At 34.1% G+C, this 22,636-nt stretch overlaps 1 protein-coding gene across 1 annotated transcript in view; it reads left to right on the forward strand.

Moving 5' to 3' along the window:
* The window catches only part of LOC146398665 (uncharacterized), a 382,578-nt gene that overhangs the window by 35,224 nt on the left and 324,718 nt on the right, over positions 1 to 22,636 (forward strand). The window contains exons 2-3 of the mRNA XM_084982447.1: positions 5,053 to 5,236; positions 5,274 to 5,696. Coding sequence (XP_084838573.1) covers positions 5,053 to 5,236; positions 5,274 to 5,696 — 607 coding nt within the window. The remainder of the gene's footprint in view (positions 1 to 5,052; positions 5,237 to 5,273; positions 5,697 to 22,636) is intronic.

The following is a 22,636-nucleotide window of genomic DNA, read 5'->3' on the forward strand; positions in this document are numbered from 1 at the left end:
GAGAAAAACTGAACAGTTCCATGTCTATGAAAATGTAAATATGTGATTAAAATATTTCTAAATTATCAAATCCCAGATGTCTTTTCTGTCAAATTTTGTGAATATGTAAAATCAGAGTTTTTATACAGATACACACATACGTATTTCTTTTCCCACTTTGTTTTATGAGGACAGCAAATTCTTAATTCTGAAATCTTAACTAGAGTATCAAGAAAACAGCAATCAGAGGCCAAACACTCTCATATGCATAGTTGAAAATCCTAACCAATACATTATCAAATTGAATCTAGCTTTATTTGAAAAGAACAATATATGCATCATCACCAAGAAAGGTTTATATCAAGAAACTGCAAGAATAAAAATCATTTATTTCACCACATAAACAGAAAAATGTTGAAAAACTACTTCAATAAATATAGAAAACTAATTGGATAAAATTTAATACCCATTAATGGTAACATCTACCATTTGAGAAAACACGGATATAACTCAAGGGCAAAGTGAAAAAGGACAGAGAAAGACAAATTCTGCATGCTCTCTCTCATATGTGGACTCTAAAATAAACACATACATATATACATACATACATTAGAAAAACACACTCATGGATATAGGGTACAGATTGGTGGTTGCCAGAAGGAAGAAAAGTGGGAGAAATAGGTACACTATTTGTTTTTATTAGTTTAAATACATTAAAAAAATATTGCTCAATTGTTCTAAGGGAATGAATAAGCTTTGAGAGGTATAGGGTCTCTCTAGTTAAGAATCAAAAAAAAAAAAATTCTGCTAGCAAACTAAACTAAAATTAAGTTTTATTTTGTTTTTTAATACTTGGGAGGTATATGTTTATCAGAGGTCAGAAATCTTGGAGCCATTTTAGAATTCTGCTTACCACAGGCACCTATCAAGAACTGTCAGGCTTTGGAGTTTCCATCATGGCTCAGCAGAAACAAATCTGATTAAGATCCATTAGGAAGCAGGTTCCATTCCTGGCCTCACTCAGTGGGTTAAGGACCCGGCATTGCTGTGAGCTGTGGTTAGGTCATAGACGCGGCTTAGATCCAGTGTTGCTGTGCCTGTGGTATAGGCCACCAGCTACAGCTCCAATTTGACACCTAGCCTAGGAACCTCTGTATGCCACATGTGTGGCCCTAAAAACCAAACCAAACCAAACCAAAAAACAACGACAACAAAAATTGTCAGCATTCAATAAATTCAATGGTGAAATATTTTTCCTAAGCTTTTTCCCTAAGATTGAGGTGGAATACGAATGCCTATTCTCACAACTTCTATTCAAAACTCTCTTATCCAATACAATAATGCAAGAATAAGAAATGTAAAACACAAAGCTTAAAGAGGAAGAAATTAAAAATGTCATCTTTACAAACTCAAGATTGTACACATAAAACTTTCAAAATGATCTACCCAAAACCATTAGCTGCAGCCTCAATAAATCTGTTTGCCATTTAGGGTGGCCCCATGCCCCCCAAAATAAACAAAAACAAAAACAAAAAACAAAAAGAAAAACTCCAGTATAACTGCTCAGTGTTGCTTCTATTAAAATCCTTAACTGAATTTTTGAAGTGTGCTGAATGAAATATCAATGCACAAAATTCAAATGTAGTTCATTATACCATAAACAAAAATGAAATTAACACGTGAATCTATTTATCACAGAATCAAAATCTTCTATACCTAGAAATAAACCTATGAACACTGCTCAAATATTCAACTCAGAAAACTATAAAATAGTGAAAATAAATAAAACCTGTATGCTTTTATTATCCATGTTCAGGTATTGGAATGTTCAACGTTTACAAATGTTCATTTCCCAAATTACTCTATAGATTTAATGCCTTCCCAAATAAGATTTCAGAATTTTGTTTGTTGGGTTTTAGATTCCAAAATTCATATGGAAATCCAAACCACCAAAGAAATCCAAAATGCTACAGTATCAGCAATTAAGGCAATGCGATACTGACACCTGACAAAAAATAACATGCATATGCTCTTGAGACATGAAAAAGGTGTTTAATCTCATCAGTCAGTAGGAAAAGTCAATTTATATCCCCATGATAAACCACACCAATAGAAATCATCAAAATTAAAAAGACTAACAAATAATTACAGAGACAGTGGTACTATTTATGCTGAAGCTGGTAAGTTATATATTTGTACAACCATCATGGAAAACTATTTAGCAGTATCTTATAGATTAGATGTTTTGTATGTTCTAGAACCAGCAGATTTACTCTCTGGTATATATCAATCTAGCATGGCTGATATATACCAGAGAGCATATGTGTCAAAATATGTACAAAATTATATGTAATTATATATATAACATATGTATTACCTATATAATGTATATAACATATACATAATCATAGGCTATATATATATATATATACATTTTTTTACAGAAGCATTATTTGTTATAGCCCCAAAATAAATAAGCAAAATATCCTGCAAAATATATGTAGAGCACATATATTTTGGTATGAGGATACAATGCAATACTAAATGATAAGTATAAAGAAAGCAAAACATATGCAGTAACACGGTTGAATAACACACACACACACACTTGAGTGAAAGAAGCCAGAAAAAAAAAGTACATAATTGTAAAATTTCAATTGATACATAAATTTTAAAAACAGGAAAAATATCCCATGTTGCATACAGGGTAATGATTATCTTTGGAGATGAGTGGGGATGGGACTGGGATAGGTCCTGACAGCTGCCATTGGTGTCCTGAGATATTATTTTATTTCTTGATCGTTGTGTTGATTACATGGGGATGTTTAGTTTGGGAAAATAATTTAAAATCCAGGCTATTGTTAGCTAGATATCATTAGAATGCTCTTCTATTTTTAAAGGTAAAGAAACTTCAGGCTTAATATATTAGCATTATTCTGCTACCTCATGTTATTAAGAAAAATCTCTTATCACCTGGCATTTAACACCTCCCATACGTGTATGACATCCAATCATACATCTTCCTTGGGCCCTCGCATAGGAGAAATAACATTCCAGCCGTTCTTTGCCCCTCTGAAATTAATTCCTGAATAACATCAGCTGGCTTAAACACAAATCTATTTTTACTGAGGTGATGCTTAGAGGCAAACATCTAAGTCTTTAAAAAGTGACCAGCAGTGAGGTCCAACAAAATAGATGCTAACTTTACATATTATCCATGCTCAAATCTGATCATACATGACAGCAAAGTGTTTCCAAGAGGTTAAAATGCTGTATCCCAGATGCTTATAATCAAATCTGCACTGTGATCCAAGTTAAAAGGTTTTACATTTGTATTACATTCTGCCTGACATATTCAGACATGATGCATAGTAATAAATAAAGGCAGCAAAAGTTATTCCAAGAGTTGGTGGCCATATAACCTGGAAGAAAGAATGTAGTTGTCCAATCTTCATAGCAAGTTTCGAACCTATGTAATTTCACAGATAATTCTAACCCACCCAGCCCGTATGCACATCTGCCTAATAATCTATCTTCTTTGATTTTATTTGTAAATTGCACTCTTACACATAACCAATGATTTCACTGGTTTCAAGTTTTATTTGTAGGGTTGATTTCATTGGCACACTGTAAAAATCAAGGCTTCTTTATAAGGGTAGAGGGTCACAACAGCTGATTTCTTTCATGCTTAATAATACATTATTTGACAGACTATGTAGAAGATATTAAATAGATTACACAATTAAATACAGTTATTTTAAGTGCTAATGCCACCTTACTGTTAGTTTTTACTTTCCTTCCCTCCTTCCCAAACTGGTGGAGTACAGCCTGTACTTCTGAATTCTGCAAAATCCTTGATGCAACATCATGATATCATCTTTGCTATGGTACCTTCTCCCAACTTGCATCATGAACTTCTGTTCTTAACATAAGGAAATATATTCATTCCTTTTCTAATTGAAGATTTTCCTTGTGACTCACTTAATTCCCTTTTGCTATTCTCTGGTGTGGCATCACTATTCTCTAAAGCAAACTTGTAGCAAGTCATGAGCCACAAACAACTGGTCTCCAGATACATAGTTTTAAAATTATATATTTTATTTGATATTTACAAACAAATGCTTCTTAAATCTCCTAGAAAGATGGAAAACCCACGTGGCAACTGCTGCCATGGACTGAAGAGAAGCTACCTAGTAGGCCACACACACCCCACTTAGCAGCATCCCTCCCTGACATAATTTTTACATAAGCATTTATCTGGCCACACCTCAGTTATTTATGTTATTTCATGGCCACAATGGGCATCTGAACTAGTAACTCCTATTAAAATCCCTAACAGGCTACTCAACAGTCCTTGCAATTTCCTTTACTGAGAAAAACTTAGAAATTTCTCTTGCCTCTGAATCTGACTTCTTACAATGGTCAGAAATGATCTGTCAATTAGCTATTAAGACCTGCTTTTAGTTTATTTCCCTTGTAGGGCCAAAGATGGTTCAACTCTCCCAGGTTGATTGGCCATGATTCTCTTAGGTGAGTAATCTGATAGCAACTGAGGTGTCCATGACTTCTTTTAAACCTCTTTTCCTCCACTGAAAACTGTTATTAAGGCTATTTGCTACACAGTATTTTAGAAAGTTACCTTTCCATTTTCAGCCTGAAATCACGTGTTAGTTTTTCTGGTGGTGCACAAAAATTACCAAAAACTTAGCAACTGAAAACAGCAGACATCTATTATCTTAGGATTTCAGCAAATCAGTCGCCAGGGCGTGGCTTACCTGTGTCCTCTGCTTAGGGTCTCGCGAAGCTGCAATCCAGGTGTCCTCCCTGCCTTGGCTCCACTGTTAGAAGAGTCCATGCCCAGACTCATGGAGAGGGTTGGCACAATGAAATTCCTTGCTCTCGGGGGCCTGAGGGCCCAGCTTCTTGCTGGCTACTGACCAGAGACACACTGAGCACTCGAGACCGCTCGGTTCCTGGAGGCCAGCAGCTACCCTGAAGGCAGCCCACAGTTCCAGGCCTCCATGGCCTTTCCCAACACGGCCACTGTTGCTTTAAGCCTCCAGGATTTTCTAGAGCAGTCAACTAGCAAGATGGAGTCTGCGATGGCATATCAGCACTGAGTGGCGTGTGTCACTTTGCTACCCCCCACCGTTGAGAAGCAAACCAGGCAGCCTGCACGCGTTCCCACCAATACCGCTGGACCTGCGCCTCGCTGAGAACTGCGCCCGCGCAGAAGCTGGGCTCTCAGTACCGACACGTAAGTCCATGTGTCTCGAAGGTTCCTTCCCAATAAGGCCGTAGAGTCCACCCTGGACCTGAGCCTGGAGGAGCAGCCGGTTCGCGAGGCCCTTGGGTGCTTCTCTTCCCAGACGTCTTCTGCTGGTGGCCCTTCAGCCCCGGCGGCCACAGGTTCAGGCACCACAGCCTCGGCCGCGCAGCCTCAGCAGCGCCCGTCCAGGGCCTCAGTTCGGCTCTGAGACGGAGCAGAGACACTCCTGAGATGACTGGCCGAGCACACCTGCTGGGGAGCATGCCCCGCCGACAGACCGAGCCGCAGACAGGGACACGGTGTGGCTCAGGACACCTGGCTCCTCTCCGGCCCACCTGCCTGGGCCCGGCTCCCGCTGCCGCGCCGCGGAGTGAGATCCCCGCTCCTGACCAGGACTTCCAGCCGCTCCCGCAACTGGGGCTCCTGGGCCGAAGGTTCCTGCACGAAGGTAGGAAAGCAAAATCTGTTTTCATTTTTTAAAGAATTGAGAATTGCGTTCAAAAACGTTGCATACCTTAAAGGAGGAATAAATTTACAGGTGTAAATGCAGACAGTTTTCCAACTCAAGGCAAGTAACTGCCCACGGGGTTCTGGCGGGAAAACCTCTGGTGAGAAAGGAAACGAAGGCTCAGATTTAAGGGCAGTCAAGGGGTTTCATTCACAAGGGAGTGACCACCAAGAACCTGAAAGGTCACTTTAGAGTTGTAGTATTATATGCAATACTGTATTATATAGAATATACTATGTATTTATTATGTGTAGCATATAGTATAATATATGGTGTGTAGCATGTTTCCTCAGCTTCATTGAAGTATACATGACAAGTAAAAATTGCATATATTTAAGGTGTACAATGTGATGCTTTGATATATGTATACCTTGTGAGAGGATTACCATAATCTAGCTAATGAACATGCCCAGCAGGTCACATAGTTATATTTGTGTGCATGTGTGTGGTAGATCAACTTTCTTAGCAAATTTCAAGTGTACAGTACAGGAGCATTAGCTATAGTCAATATGTTTCTTGATCTGTTCCTTTTTAGCCTTGAAATTAAGGCTACTGCATTAGTTACATTAACTTCCCACATACTGAAGAAACAAATTGATGACATTTGGTGTAAATTGTCAGATTTCTTGAACTCTGTCTTTTTAACATTAAAACCAATGATCCCAATTTAGGGAATAAAAATATGACCTTCTAGTTAAATTAACTGACAGACTTTTCCACATATAATATGCCAACATTAATTTGTGTAAATAGTAATAAATGGAGTTACTGGAAATAATGATTGACGTAGATGCCATTAAAAAGAAACAAAATTCCCACTCGTCTTTCAAGCAGATAAATAAATGTAAATATATCAATAGTCAGGAGAGTCAAATAAGGAAAAACTGAAACTTTAATATAGATTCACAGAAAAATAGTTATGTAATATACATTTAATCTGGATTTATGCATAGGAATTCAGGAGGCCTCAAAGTAGAAATTGAGGGCAGTAGGATTTTTATCATTGTTTTTACAAATAACCAAAATCCATAATGATAAATAATATATAGGAACCACAAGTGTAAATGTTTTCAAGAAATGCTATAAAACAGTCTTTTAGATTCGATTCAGAAAAATCTTTTAATGTGTGTTTGAGTTTGGAGGCGGGCGGTGATGTCAACTAATTTATCAGAACTGCAGAGTTGCTCAGATGGTTCAAATCAATATACCTTTGAACTTAGTGACTAATTTATTCAAATCTGTCTTTCTCTCTCCCTCTTTGTTCCCACCTCTCCCTCTCTCTTTCTCCCTTTCCTGTTGAAGTTAATAAAATATCCTGTGGTGGATAATGATGTAGCCTCTGGGTTCAAATTTAACAAGTCTGAGTCTTCACTTTAAAATACATTGTGCGATGGTTTGGTAATGAATGGGCAGTGTACCTGTTAAGTTGTATAACATCTCTTACATAAAAAAAATCCCCAATCTATTTTGACTTTTTTTATTGAGGAAAAATGCACAAATACACATACGCATATGAATGTGTGTATATTACACATATAGGGTAGGTGTATGTATACATATGCTATCATATATAATACACAAAAATATAATATGCACATATAACCCTTTTTAACACAAAAATTAATGAAGAAATATAGGCCAATATATACCTAGTTGTACTTTAGCATTCCACAGTAACCGAACATACAAAATGTTGAATTGAATTGTGTTTAAGCAAGAGTGGGACCTGACAGCTTCCAAAAATCAAGGTGAAAGAAAAAAGTGTTACTTGTGGAAACCATATTGTGGCCTGCTTAATGCACTTTGATGTTAGCTAAATAATTCTTAAACTGTCAAAGACGAATAACTGTCAGAAGCCCCCCCAACAAGACAAATTTATGACTTACTTTAGTATTAGCTTCTATCTTTATATTCTTCAACTTTTTGAGATTATGACATTTTATTATAAATTTTCCAAATAACAGCAATTTTATTCCTTCTAATGAAATTCTGTAAATTTTATGTACTGTCAATTATGTCAAAAGCATATGCAAGTCCTACTCTTGCTTAAACACAATTCAGTTTAACATTTTGTACGTTCAGTTACTGTGAAATGCTAAAAAACAAGTATATATTGGCCTTTATTTTGTCATTAATTTTTATGTGAAAAAGGAGTAGTGTCAATATTATATTTTTGTATAATTTTAAGATAGCATATGTATGCATTTACATATAGCTATTAAAATCTATTGTCTCTTCAAGTCTTTATAGGTCAAGGTTGAGGCCTAGCAGAAAAGAAGGCTCAGAGGAGCCTGGCTAGAGCTCAATCAATGAGTGAATCTTTGTCAACTGTAGTTATATAGTTGTCACCATTGGAAAAAACTGACTGTACTATCTTTACAACTTCCTGTGAATCTATAATTATTTCAAAATAAATGTTAAAAATCTGCAATATGTTATATTGTCATATTCTAAGGTTGATAATCTTAAAATGTTTAGAATTTGCCTTAATTATTAGCAGTGTAAAGGAGGAAGAATTTCCTGATCAGCCAGTTTTCATTTAGGATCCATAAAAAGTCTTTTTTTACCAGTAAATTCTTAGCACAAGGCAATGTGCCTTCTGTTTTAGGTGCTTAATTAATTAATTTTGTATGGCAAAGCAATATATGGATGGTCAGCTTATCAGTATTTATTAGTACTGTCTAACTCTCTTTAATATGATTTTATAACAGCCTTATTTAGTAATAAGCAGAGCTGTTGTCTTGTTCTCTGATAGTATACCTAATAGTCTAGGCAAACAAGGCTCCCCACCATGGACTTGCTATTTTTCAAACGTATGTATTGACTCATTTATTTTTCAGTGTAAATCCATAAATCGGTATTCAGTTTCATTCAGTGATCACCTTTGGGTTACAATACAGCAAATAAGTTTTCTAGATTAGGTTCTTACATTAATGGAATCAGCAGTCCAGAGAAGAAAACTGAAAATCATATCCTAGGCTAATGGTAATGATTTACAATCCTGTGAAGACATACAAAAAGCTCCATTTTTTAAAAATCTTATCCTTAAAAAATAAATGTACACTATTTTTATTAACAGCTTTTTTAACTGAATAAATTTATTTCAAGAGATTAACATATGAAAAATGAAGCAATACTACCTAAAAAATAAAAATGCTCCATATCAGTACCTTGATATCTAAAGACAATAATTTTTTAAATAATTAATTATTTGAAAAAGAGGCACACTCTTATTTGACCTCCTTTAAACTCCAGCAGATGCAATGCAATAAACAAAAGAACTTGAAAAAATTTTGCAATTTAATAAAAAATTTTAAATACATTTTTTTCGATTTGAGTCTTATGATTGCTATTGATCAATGAGCTGAGGCCTAGTTTTTAATTATATTCTGTAGTCATAGTAGTTACTTAAAATTTTTTGAATTATTCTTTAGTATCTTCTCATATACTAAATAATAACCGTGAGAAAAATTCAGTCAGAATCTTTTGAAGCTGATAGCCAGTTGACTGACATATACACAATAAGTATACATTTCCTTCTCAGTGTGAATCACATGATTTATTAATTCTGAACTAGAATGATGATTAGTAGAAATCAAACTCCTTTTCAGTGTCAACTAATATGGAATTAGTGTATCAGACATGTACCAGAGATACTGAAGAAGTGATGATATTAATACATTTAAACTATTGATACATGGCAATACTATTTCTTCTACAGCAGTGGTTTTCAACCAAGGGTGATTTTGCCACCAGGGAATGTTTAATAATACCTGGATACATTTTAGACTGTACATTTTGATTTTCACTCTTTCTGGCATCTAGTAGGTGGAGTCCAGGAATGTTGCCAAACCTTCTACACTTCCCAGGATGGTCCCCAAAGCAAAGAATTATTTGACTCAATGTATCAGTAGCATTGAGGTTGAGAATCACAGTCTACAGCCAGTTGTATGGATTTAATATGTTCTAATTAAGTTAGCCAAATATTTAAAGGCAATACAAATACAGTATCTATGAAAAAGAAGGTCGCTTGTTACAATTCATTTAATCCAAACCCTCTGTACTTGGGATTTAGACTAGGTTTGCTTAAAATAGCCTGCCCACGGTCACTAAGCCCATTCCGATTATCTGTAAACTAATTGCTGGACAATCTGGTCTCTTGATTTTTAGGCTACTACACAGAGGTTTTAAAAATTAAATATTCAAGAATTCATGTTTTTGCACCTAGAGTTAATATTTTTATGCAAGAAGATAAAATGTATTTTGAAATTCTTAATTTTGATGACAATGCTTACTTTGGTAACATATTTACTTCATCATACTCTGAAATAGAACTGAATTGTAAAGAGAGTCAAACACATCATTTTGGTAAGAGGTGACTTTGTCAAAAGAATAGTTTGATGAAATGAGAGCATTTTACATTATGCTTTCATATGGTATTGTGCATGTTTCATTTTTTTCATGATGTTAAGTACTAGCTTATTTTAATAAATTTACCTTATTTACTCCTCTCTATGTACAGTTAATATGATTTTTGTCTTTTTGTTTTTGTCAAGCCTTATTGTTACGCTGGTGATAAAATTTTAAATTTGAATTTTAAAGTTCATTAGGATTTTGGATAGTGAAAAAAACTTGTTAAAGATTATACTGCATAAAATGCTTTATAAATTATTTATTCCTTGCTTTTTTAAGATACATGTTGCTCTTTAGGAAACCGAGATTACCACAGTAAGATATGAGACGTTTCTTTAAAGTTTTCAATCAGTCTTTCTCTGTGTTAATAACTGAGTCCTTAAGGTGAACTGCTTGTGGGAATGAGTGTTCAGTAACAATCTGCATCTTGGTGAAGTGAGGTCAGCAGTTAGGGTATGCTGACCAAGAGAAGGAGAATGAGATGAAGGAAAAACTTGAGTTATTTGAGAGTTCTGTCTCAGGAATTGCACTGAAGTCAGACATGACTCAAACCATTCAAATGTGAGACCCAAATATAATAGACTCTCTAGTCTTCTGTGAAATAGTCCTTAATTAAGCTTACAACGTATACAGTCTTCTCTATTGCATATTTCTATTTTTGCGAGGTACAAGCACAGTTGTATAGATTGTCCTAGACTCTCAAGGGGCAGAGCCACATGTGCAGTGCACAGTCTGTACATTGGCTCAACTCCATGTCAGCACACTGTCAAAATAAGGAATGATGTATAAATCTATACACTCTGCCAACAGCAGCATATAAACTATCTGGCGATCATCCAGCACTGCAAAGAGGGCAACTTTATGCAGCAAAGCCAGAATATTCTTATGATGTCATGTTAGTGAAGGATGCTATCAAGGGTAGAAATTTGTGGAATTTTTCATGGGATATGCAGCACATCTTTCCAAATTCTTATGTTTCGTATATCTTTGTGTTACAAAAGAATTATTTTTTTGTTATAAAGTTTATTCATATCATTGTGTATATTTTAAATATATATTTGTAAAGCATAGAGATATATTATGCATCAGAAAATATTAAAAAACACCTGATATAGGTGAAAGCCAGGCTCTGTAAAGGAAAATAGATGATCACAGTGAGAATTGTAAGAGAATAAAGAATGAATTGAGAGGAAGGGAGATGAAAGATTGATGAAGTCAAGTTCAGTTGATTTCTAGTTTTGCAGTACATGGACTGTAGCTATAATCTTGGGTTACTAGAAACTGTTATTTGAGAAATTTCTACTTTTTACTTCAAAGTATTTCACAAAAATATAAATTGAGGTAACGTGGGAGAAGATAAATACTCTATCACGATTGGATCTGCTTGCAACTGAGGAATTACAGCAATCCAAATATTGCAGAAATTTAATGATATAGCTATTCAGAGCTGACCTCTGTACCCATGATTGCACCTTGAGCTTTTTACACAAAATAAAATCTGATATCATTTCTGTATATACCAGATAGCTGCTTTCCTGAGAGATGATCTCCAGGTAGGAAGATGGGGGAGGACAGGTGCATGTAAGTATATGGAATTATACTGAATGAGGAGCAAGAGGAAATTCAAGGCTTATAGTCATAAAGGTGGAAAAACCTTTAATAGTGAAGTTGATACTGTTGGTAAGAAAATCAAAAGAGAGCTTCCTGTTCAAAATGTCCCTCGTGTTTTCCTTATAGTAATTCTCTATGAAGCTGAGACTGAGATAAGCTAAAAATACTAGAGCTGCTGATTCCTTTAAACTGTTTTCAGAAGTGAAGGGTGATTTGGGGTTGTTCTGGCCCTATCTGTAAAGTCTAAAGCATTTCTCTTTCTGATATTTTAAGGAGGGAACTTTAAAAAAAATCAGGCTTTCATATATTTTAAATATGAAAAAGGGAGATGTTTTGGATATAAAAATGTATGCTTTATAACATACAGTGAAATGCCACACCCCATGCTGTTTTCCACTTCCAAAAATATTATCTCCAATAAGAACAGATAGGACAACAATACTATTTCATTCACTTCCAACTGGATGTAAAATCTTCCAGATACAGTCCTTCTCGAATGTAAAAAGCGCTCTACATTTCAACCTAACTTAGGAAAATGCCATTCACTGATTTGCAGCATGTACAGAACCATACCAAGTAAAATGTTCCTTTTTGGCTTTACCATACAACACTTTCTGTGTAAATTTTTGGTTTTATAGCAGTGGAGCTCATGTCACAATGGGGTGTTAATTCTGTGTCCCAATTGTTTCACAGAAAGAAAAAGAGAAGTTTTATAATAAAATCTGAGCTTATTTACTTATTTACTACTGGGGTCCAACTCTTAAAGTATTAACTGCAATAAGATGATTTTATAGCTGATGGAATTTGATGCCAAGCTTTTAGCTTGATGCCTCTGGCTAGGTGTGTATAGCCTACAATTCAGCTCACTAAACATAGTGATTCATTTCTAAAACTACCTTTCAACAGTTCTTTTATTAAGGAACTTTATTGCATCAGTTACTAATGTTGTCTCTATCACTGATAATACCTTTCATCTAATTTGCCTTATCTTGGTAGAGATGCACCAGCTTTCCTGTGCTTATTTTGGTAGAGATGCACCAGCTTTCCTGTGCTTAGTTTTATGTGGTAAATTGGCCTCCATCAATTTTCTTTTTTTTTCTGTCTTTAGATTTATTTAACTATTTTATTTTTTATATTTTTATTTGAAACAATCTCAAACTTGAGAGAAATTTGCAAGTACACTATAAGGAAATTATTTTCCTTAACTATGTTTTCAGCCCTGAAAAAGACCTGTTGTACTTTCCTGTGTATGGTCCCTCTTCAGACATTTCAAAGAATATATTTTGCATCATTTTTGGAATTTGTTAACTTCAAGAGGGTTATTCAAGTACTACTGTGTCGTTACCAGCACCAGATAAATTTAATTATAAAATCAACAGTCTTAAAAGAATAATTTTAATACATAAAACTGAAATTCTACATGTTTTCTGTATGTTATGAGAAAGTTAGAAGCGGATAGCTTAGCCTACTGTTTGAACATAATTTAATTAAACCAGTATAATCATGAGAATTTAACAAAAAGGAAGGTTTTAGACACTGGAATCATTTACATTTGCAGAGCCAGTGAAACTGAGCAGAGCACTTAAAAGTACAGGTAGGAAAAGACAAATATAATTACCTTTTATTCCTACAAAGGGGAAAAAATGAAATAATCTTCCAAAAATATGTATCTCTCACTGGTGCTTTACATATGCTAATTTAATTAACCCTTAAGACAGCTAAGTTGTCTGTAAAACAATTACTGCTGCTTTACGGATTGTTTAGAAAGAATAATACAAGTTTCAGAGGGATGAAGTCACTAATTTGAGATCTCACATGTACTTGGGGGGATAGAATTTAAGTCAATTTTTCTGTGTCCGTTGACCATAATACCTTAAGCTTTAGTTTCTTCGTATCATTCACTTTATAGACAAGGTGTAAGCTCACTTTTGATTGCAGTGGGGAAATGTTTACTACTTTTTAATGAAAATATGTCCCCATACAGTTTTCAAAAGGTATAAACTTATTTTATCTACTTAGTTTTATTCATTTATTTCTTTTATACTCCCTTCCTAGAATACTTAACTGAAGACATACAGCTATATTGCAACATGGTTTCTGTAGTATGAATTAACTAACATTCAGTGTTGTCTAAGGGAAAGCTGGAAAGTCAAAAATAAAAATAAATTACTTTTTATATCACCAGCTTTGTCATAGTCAACTATGGAAATATTAGAAAACATAGTGACAGAAAGGAAAAATAAATATATCCATGATCTCATCATACAGTGGTAATAATTAGTCATATTTTTTATATTCTACCTACAACTAAGCTCTTTAAAATTTTATAAGCTTTTCAAGAAACACACTTTTGTTATGTACATTATGCTTCAATATGCATAATAAATGCCCACCATTTTTTAAGTTGTTTATGATTTGTTTTTTCAGTTCTTTCATGTTATGTGATTCTAACAAAATATCGTAGGATATTTGCTACTGGTAGCAAAATGAGTAATACATGCTTCATTATATTTCAGAGTTTTTGCTTTTGCAAACAGCTTTTTGATACTCTGTAGAGAAAAAGGTACAGAAATTTGAGTAGTATATAGTGAATTGAGTATTTTTTCCTTGTATTTATTTATTTATTTTATTTTAACTTTTCTCACAATCCTTTTATCATGCCTTGATGTTTAGTTTATGAATTATTGATCAAAAACAATGTTGAGGTATTGCAATTTAAGATGCTGAGTAATTTTGGTAGAACCCAGTTTTCATAAATTTATTATTGATATTTATATGGGAATATATGTTTCTATTATTAGTGTAGGTAAGGAAATATTCATTAATGTATATTATCATTTTTATTTTTCATAATATTTAATTTTGTAGTCATTCCAAATTTATCACATTAGGTGACATTTTTGATGCAATTAAATGAATCACAAAACTAAAATGTGTTTAAAATTATTGGAATGCTTGCATATCATGTAGAAAATTTTGATAAAACATATGCAGAATTTGGGATAACATAATTAGAGTTACAAACAGTATATATTAAAATGCTACTATATGCTATTTCTGTGAAGATTATGCAAAATACTACTAATATTTTTTCTTTAAAAAGTGAGTATTTATTAGAGGGCCCTGTATAATATATGAACAGCAACAAATAAACAAAAACCTCTAAAAACTCAATGATAAGACAATTTACCAGAATTGCTTTCTGCACAACTTACATCAAAATACAGCAGTTACATGAATGAAAGTATATAAAATGCCTTAACAATACTATTTTTACGTTGCTATTTACCGCTATAGAAGAACAAACTAAGAAAGATGTGATTTTATACTCATAGCATCTCAGTTGTCTAATAATAATAATTTAATCTCATCATTTTACCAATGATAATTTTGAAAAGGTAAAAAACGATTTCTACAGAATAAGGTAACCTTGCAACTTAGCTAAAAATCTGTAGGAAAATAGGAGGAGAGAGACAGATTATATGAAAACTCTTTCTTTCTTCCTCATATGTGTAATTGTATAACATTGGAATACAATGAATAATCTAAATTAGTTCAATTTAATTTTTTTTTTCTTTTTAGGGCCTCACACACATGCAGCATATGGTAATTCCCAAGCTAGGGGTCAATTGGAGCTGCAGCTGCCAGATGCCAGCCACAGCCACAGTGACAGCAATGCCAGATTCAAGCTACATCTGTGACCTGCATTGCAGCTCACAGCAATGCCACATCACTGAACGAGACCAGTGATGGAACCTCCATCCTCGTAGATGCTAGGTGGGTTTGTTTCTACTGAGCCACAATGAGAACTCCTCAATTTAATTCTTTTTTTTTTTTGGTCTTTTTGCTATTTCTTGGGCCGCTCCTGCGGTACATGGAGGTTCCCAAGCTAGGGGTTGAATCAGAGCCATAGCCACCAGCATATGCCAGAGCCACAGCAACGTGGGATCCGAGCCGCTTCTGCAACCTACACCACAGCTCATGGCAACGCAGGATCATTAACCCACTGAGCAAGGGCAGGGATCGAACCCACAACCTCATGGTTCCTAGTCGAATTCATTAACCACTGTGCCATGACAGGAACTCCTCAATTTAATTCTTAATGGCAAAAAAAAAATGAATGTGATGAATCCAGTTGAATAATTTAGAAAATATTTTTCTAATATATTACTTATGGAAAAGAAATGCATTTAAACTATGGTTTATTTTGATGATTCCATGGCAATTCTTTAAAAAGGATGTAAAGAACAACACAGCACCATTATATATTTTATTTATTCATTTCTGTTATTCCATTTTCTTTCATCCATGAATTATGGTATATTAGAAATATTAAAAATAGGCACTGTGAAGGAGAGAAGAGTATATATCACCCCAAAATGTGCCACTCTGTCATATTGATTATTTTGAATTAAAGTTACTTAAGAAACAACCAGTATAAGAAGGACACCCCGTGACCTTTCTTTGTTCCTCCCAAATGCATAAGATAAATCTCCTGTGTGGAAGATAGCCTCCCTGTACCAGGAGGGTAGAAGGTATCCTTATCAGCAGAGACAGGGATTTTAGGACTGAGAAGGTTGTATGAACAAACCTGTTGCTTCTTCATTAATTCACTGCTCCACACCCAAACACTTTGTCTTTCAATTCTTCATAAATTTATTGTTTCTCTGTCTGAAAGACATAAAAACCACCCGCTTTGGTCACTTTGAGTCTCATATCTTTAGGACTCCTGTACATATAAAAATAAATTTATTTTTCTCATGTTAGTCTGTTTTACATCAATGTAATTGTTAGACCAAAGAACCTTGCTAAGAATGAAATCTTTCTACCTACAACTATAAATCTATCACAGTGTATAGTATTTGTAAATTTATAGTTTTGAAATTTGATGACAATATTATATTTTGTATAGTCTTCCTATTTAAAGTTGTATTGTTGTATTCTACCAATTTTAAAGGCAAAGAAGTACAATATATACTGTTTGACATTGTCATGTTGAATTTTTGAGTACTTTATAGCATATCCAAATGTTAATTGATTTGTCTTGTCTGTAGTTAAAACTTCTTGGTTTAAAGCACTCATTTTGCCTCAGAAAAGTTATTTCTTCCTGTTTGTCAGAAATAAAATGAAAAAGAATGATCTCCCTTATAAACTGAAAATCCTTTTTCTTTGAATTCAAATGAAGCTTCTTCTTCATTCCAGAATTTGAATTCTCTGAAACATTTAGATGTGTTAACTTGAAAAATATCCTTTACCTAAAAAGATCTATTGAACTGTTTAGTTTATAAACAAGTGATTTGTATATTTAGTTTAAATATTTAAAAACCAACTTATGTATTAATCATAAAATGAGGACAGAAGTGCAATCTCATTACACGCTTGGAAAAATTCTTATCATTTACCTCAAGAAAATTTACGTTTAAATTGTATTTCTACCCATGCAATTCAAATAAATGGTCTTCTTAAATTTCTCAAAAGTATTTTTACATATTCTAAGAATTTACATTAAGCAAACAAGAAGTCCTTCTTATTTTTTTTTATTCCACTGCTACTGAACTGTGAGGTACAAATGATGAACTCATAACACTTCAGTTTTTTTGGAGAACTAGTATAACTTAGTGAAGACTTTCAGTAGAAAGATAATATGTAACTACCAAATGTAGCCTAGAATAGTTATAAGTAGAAGAATATAAGTGATAGGTTGCTACTGTTCTATTTAACTTGCTCTTAACTCAAGGAAACTTTGGTGTGTAATTTCAAACTATATAAATTCTTACAATTTATTACTTATGGATCAGCTCAGAAAACATGCTGCATTCTGTTAAATCATTAAACATTTCCTTCTGAGAACTATTAGGTATACAATACTCTGTTTTGGCGATTAGTTGAACTAAATAAAGATGTATTGGAGTTCCCTCGTGGCTCAATGGGTTAAGGATCTGGCATTGTCACTGAAGTGGTCTGAGTCTCTGCTGTGGCATGGGTTCAATCCCTGGCCCAGGAACCTCCATGCAATGCAGGCATGGCCAAAAAAGAGAAAAGATTTATTGCTATGTTTATCTTGCCTGAGGCTAAAACCTCTGATTGGATAAAACAAAGTTATTTTCCTAGTGCGGAGTTTTATTGCTCTGATTAAAATTGTTCTTCCTGGAGTTCTTCTTGTGGCTCAGCAGTATCTGTAAGGATGCAAGTTCGATCCTTGGTCTCACTCAGTGGGTTAAGGATCTGGCATTGCTGAGAGCTGTGGTGTAGGTCACAGACACGGCTCAGATCTGGTGTTTTTGTGGCTTTGGCATAGGCCAGCAGTTGCAGCTCCAATTTGATCCCTACCCTGGGAACTTCCATACGCTGTGGTTGCAGTCCTAAAACGACAAAAAAAAAAATTTCTTCTTTTCATTGTAGTAACATAAAGTAAGAGAAAGGGCATTTATTAAATACTGCCTCTCTTCTGATAGGCAGTTTTATAAATATCTTCTCAATTTGTATTAATAAAAAATCATTTATTGCAAAAGTACTGTATGTTTATTTCTGTTTATTTTGCCCAATATAATATGGCTAATAGGAAGCATAGTTTTTCACATATTTACTTCAGATCCCAGATTCTGTCCAATAAATGTAATTATGTTTTAGAAACTATATAATCTAGCAGTACAGGGAATAAATGCTCATAAACAAACTAGTGAAAAATATAACACCTAAAAAACGTGTTATATATTAGAATAAAGAACTTCGAATGCAAAAAGGCAATATGTATAAAGTCCCCAAATCAAGAAGCATCATTGCTTATAAACTTCAAACATCATTTTGCACACAAGTAATTTTTAATGCCTGGCATATTTTTTCCTTTGGTAGTTCTTTAAATAATAGATTCTAGCCTTAGGTATAATCCTAGTTTTAATTTAAGTGAAATATAAAAGCATGAAATTCTCTTTTGTAGACAATATTTTGGTTCCGTACTTACCGTTAAAGGGATGGGCCATGACTGACCTTGAAGTCTTCATGATAAAGAATTTCATCTCCATTTATTCACCTTGTAGCAGAGAATAATAACCCCCCAAATTTGAAGATATATGTGATATTTTTATATGTCAAAAATATTTTTAAATATGGAAACATTTAAAAATGGGGACATATGGAGTTCCTGTCGTGGCTCAGTGGTTAAAGAATCTGACTGGGAACCATGAGGTTGCGGGTTCCATCCCTAGCCTCGCTCAGTGGGTTAAGGATCCGGCGTTGCCATGAGCTGTGGTGTAGGTTGCAGACACGGCTCGGATCCCCCGTTGCTGTGGCTCTGGCGTAGGGCGGTGGCTACAGCTCTGATTAGACCCCTATCCTGGGAATCTCCATATGCCGCAGGAGCGGCCCCAGAAAAGGCAAAAAGACAAAAAAAAAAAAAAAAAAAAAATGGGGACATGATGTAGGTTTTGCAATCCTCAATAAGTTTTTCCCAAATGTTGTATCTATGACAACTTAGAGAAAAGCTGTATCTCATGAAACACATTAAAATTTTAGACTAATAGTAAGTAAAACTATTGCCAGAATCTGAGAGTTTTCTGAGCTCTAATCAGATGTGACTGGAGCTAGTCTCAAAATTTCAAGTATTAGCTCAAAAAATTTGGCATTTGAAACATTTGCCCACTAAGGGGCTTGGTTTCTATGCCAATCTGGATATGAGACAGAGAAGTCTCTTCTGAAAACCGTCTGTTCAGGTACACTGGTCCATGTCTCCATGGTAGCTCTCCTTGGGTAACTGGGCTTTTTGTTTGAGGACGAATTCTTAGAATATACAGTGGTGTCTGTCATTTAATTTTGTAATGTTAATACCTAGCCCATCTTTGGGTCCTTCTTGATATCATGCCTAATTCTCTGGGGGGAAACAAATAAATAACAAATTAATAACCAAAATTGAAAAATAAATAAACGCCCAACCAAACAAACCTATAATTTTTTTATATAATTTACATTGCAGATACAATGTATTTCCCCCAGCAGTGTCTTAAAAACAAATCTTCAGATGACATTATGCAACAGATTTGTGGTGCAATCAATCTAAAATTCACTGTTTAATAATTAGTAGAATGAAGAGACTTGATAGTCTCAGAGATGTGGTAAAGAAAGCCTTACACTCTTTAGTCAACAATGGAAATTAAAAATTTTATGGAGAAAAATATTGGCTGTATAACCTAGGGTCTAAATATGAAGGAAATTAAAAGGTGACCTGACTTTATGCAGTTAATGCCCTATTTACAAAGTGATTTCAATTAGTCTTGACTGTTAAACTAATCTCCTAAGGAAGAGCAAATTTTAGAGAAAGCTGATTTCTTGTCCTTTATAAGTCCAATAATATGGTTGTTCAGCAGGTTACATTAACATTACTATATTGTAATAGAAAGTGTTTATGATCTTTTGTTTTTCAAAATCAAAGACAGGGTATGAAAGAATTATAGCCATGTAATGAAATGCAAATGTTATAAGTAGTGACATTGTGAAAAAATGATGTCATCGAGGAGCTGAGAGGAAGAAGAGAAGGAGGCGTTGAAGAGTACAGCAATACTAGCTTTAACATTTCTTATAAAGGGAAGTTGAAATATTGGATGGCTCAAAATTACATTTTAACCCACTGTTCAGATTTTCAAGTGATAATCAAAAAGGAAAGAGGAAATCAAAAATAAATCTAACAAATACTGGAAATAATGGAAAAGTGGGGATAGAAGCTTGTACAGTTAGCTACCTCTTCCCTTTAATAGACTGTAGAAGGATAGGCTTGATGTTGATAAGGGGAAATGATGAATAAACATATTATTTACAATTATAAAGATGACCACTAGAAGAATAACAGAAATTATCAAATATCATTATTTCTAAGAAATAGGATTAGAAACTAGAGGAAGTTTTTCAACACTCTTCTTTAGTTTTGTAATGCTTATGTCAGCTTTAGAATTGACCAAAAAATGGAAAAAAAAGACAAAGTTCTGGGTTAACTCACAAATGCGTAAGAAGCTGGCAGGAATAAGTACTAAATTAGTGCTCTACTTAAATATAACCTCTCTTTAAGCCATAAAATAGAGTGTATAAATAGTGAATAGTCATTTAGCTTATGTCATTTATTTCTCCCTATAATCATTAGCTTTTGAAAGCTGCTAGATAGGGTTAAAAGTGAAATCACATGCTTCTCCAGGCCACGATTACATTTGTAAAAATTCAATTCATGATGGACAGTGGTATACAGAAGTGTATGTATATAGGATGGTGAAACTACAGTATTCAAGTGGCTGGAGTCAGCGGGGGTGTCAGATTCTGGGGCAAAACGATTATGCATAGATAGAATAAATGTTTTCTGCACTTTGGGAAATACTTTCCAGGTATGACTTAGTCTAGATGCTATTTTCTTTCCCCTAAAACTAGGTCAGTCTTTAAAACTTCCCTCCTGGCATTGGAACACAAAGAGGAAATTATTCCTTTGAGGTCAAAGGCAGTCGTGACAGGCACAACTTTATCAAAACTGAAGAAAAGAAATATTGCCCTTTAAGTTTCCAGATGAGATGAGATTGTGCAGTAGATAGTAGAGCAAAAAAAGATATAACCAGAGCTCTAGAAAATTAGACAGTGAAAAAACCTCTACTTAGCGCCTGAATTTCTTGTAACTGTAGGCAAATAAATTAGAAAACTTCATAAAACTTTTGCTATAAGAAGAAAATGATTATTGATAAAGACTAATTTGAGACAAGCCTTTCAAAATTTAGAACCAGGAAACTAAAGAGAATGATAAATGTCAGATGTAAATAGAATAGTGAAGTTTCTCATGCATACATCCCTCAAGAAGAGAAATGTAAATTCCCACATGAAGCTGAAAGAATTAAAAATCACATTGTACTTAGAACCATATGTTAATTTTAGGTATGGATGGATAGATGTGAATATATGTGTGCATTTGTATATGAATCTTCTAGAGTATGTGTGCTTATGTATTCTGATACTAAATTGTATGTTTTTCATTACCTGGTATTAATGCAAGCTCTAGTGATGTATCTGTGTCTATGATTCTATAAATGTGAATATAAATTTATTTATTAAAGATATTAAATTTGGAAAATATTTTAAACTGATATTTTAAGTCAGATTCTAAATAAAAAAAGTTCTCAGCATTCCTAAAGAATGTTGATGGTGACAGGCAGAATTATGCCTACCTAAAGACATCCTAATCTCTAAAAACTGAGACTATATTAATATACATGATATACAGGCCACCCCCCAAAAAAATGGAATCAAAGTTAAAGACTTAAAGACACACAGAACATTTTAGATTATCTTGGTGGACCCAATGTAATTATGTGGGCCTTTATAAGTGGAAGAGAAAGACAGAAGAGTGGGTCAGAGGTATGTGGCAAGAGAAGAGGCAGAAGAGATTGAAAATAGAGGAAAGGGCCATGAACCAAGGAGTGTGGGCAGCTTTTAGAAGCAGAGAGCAACACTCAGCTGAGAGAGGAAACAGGGTCCTTGGGCCTATAGCCGCTGCTGACAATTCAAATAAGTAAGGCAATAGGTCCTCCTATAAAGCTTCTAGGAAGTAACTCTACTTTCCTAATATATATATAATTTAACCTAGATAAACCCTTGCTAAGCTTCTGATACAGAGAACTAAAAAAAATATATATATGTTTTAACATATTAATTAGAGATTAGGAAAAAAAGATGGCAGAGTAGAAGAACTTGAGCTCATCTCCTTTCAATAAAAACTTCAAAATCACAAATAACTGCTGAACAACCATCACCAAAAAAGACTGGAACCTAACATAAATAAATAAATAAATAAAACTATACCCAAATACAAAGAAGAAACCACAACACGACAGTAA

Source organism: Sus scrofa, chromosome 11 (assembly GCF_054392235.1).
Source record: "Sus scrofa isolate SSC_HxYL_T2T_F1_AM1 chromosome 11, Sscrofa_HxYL_maternal_Yorkshire_Landrace_v2.0, whole genome shotgun sequence".
NCBI lineage: Eukaryota > Metazoa > Chordata > Mammalia > Artiodactyla > Suidae > Sus > Sus scrofa.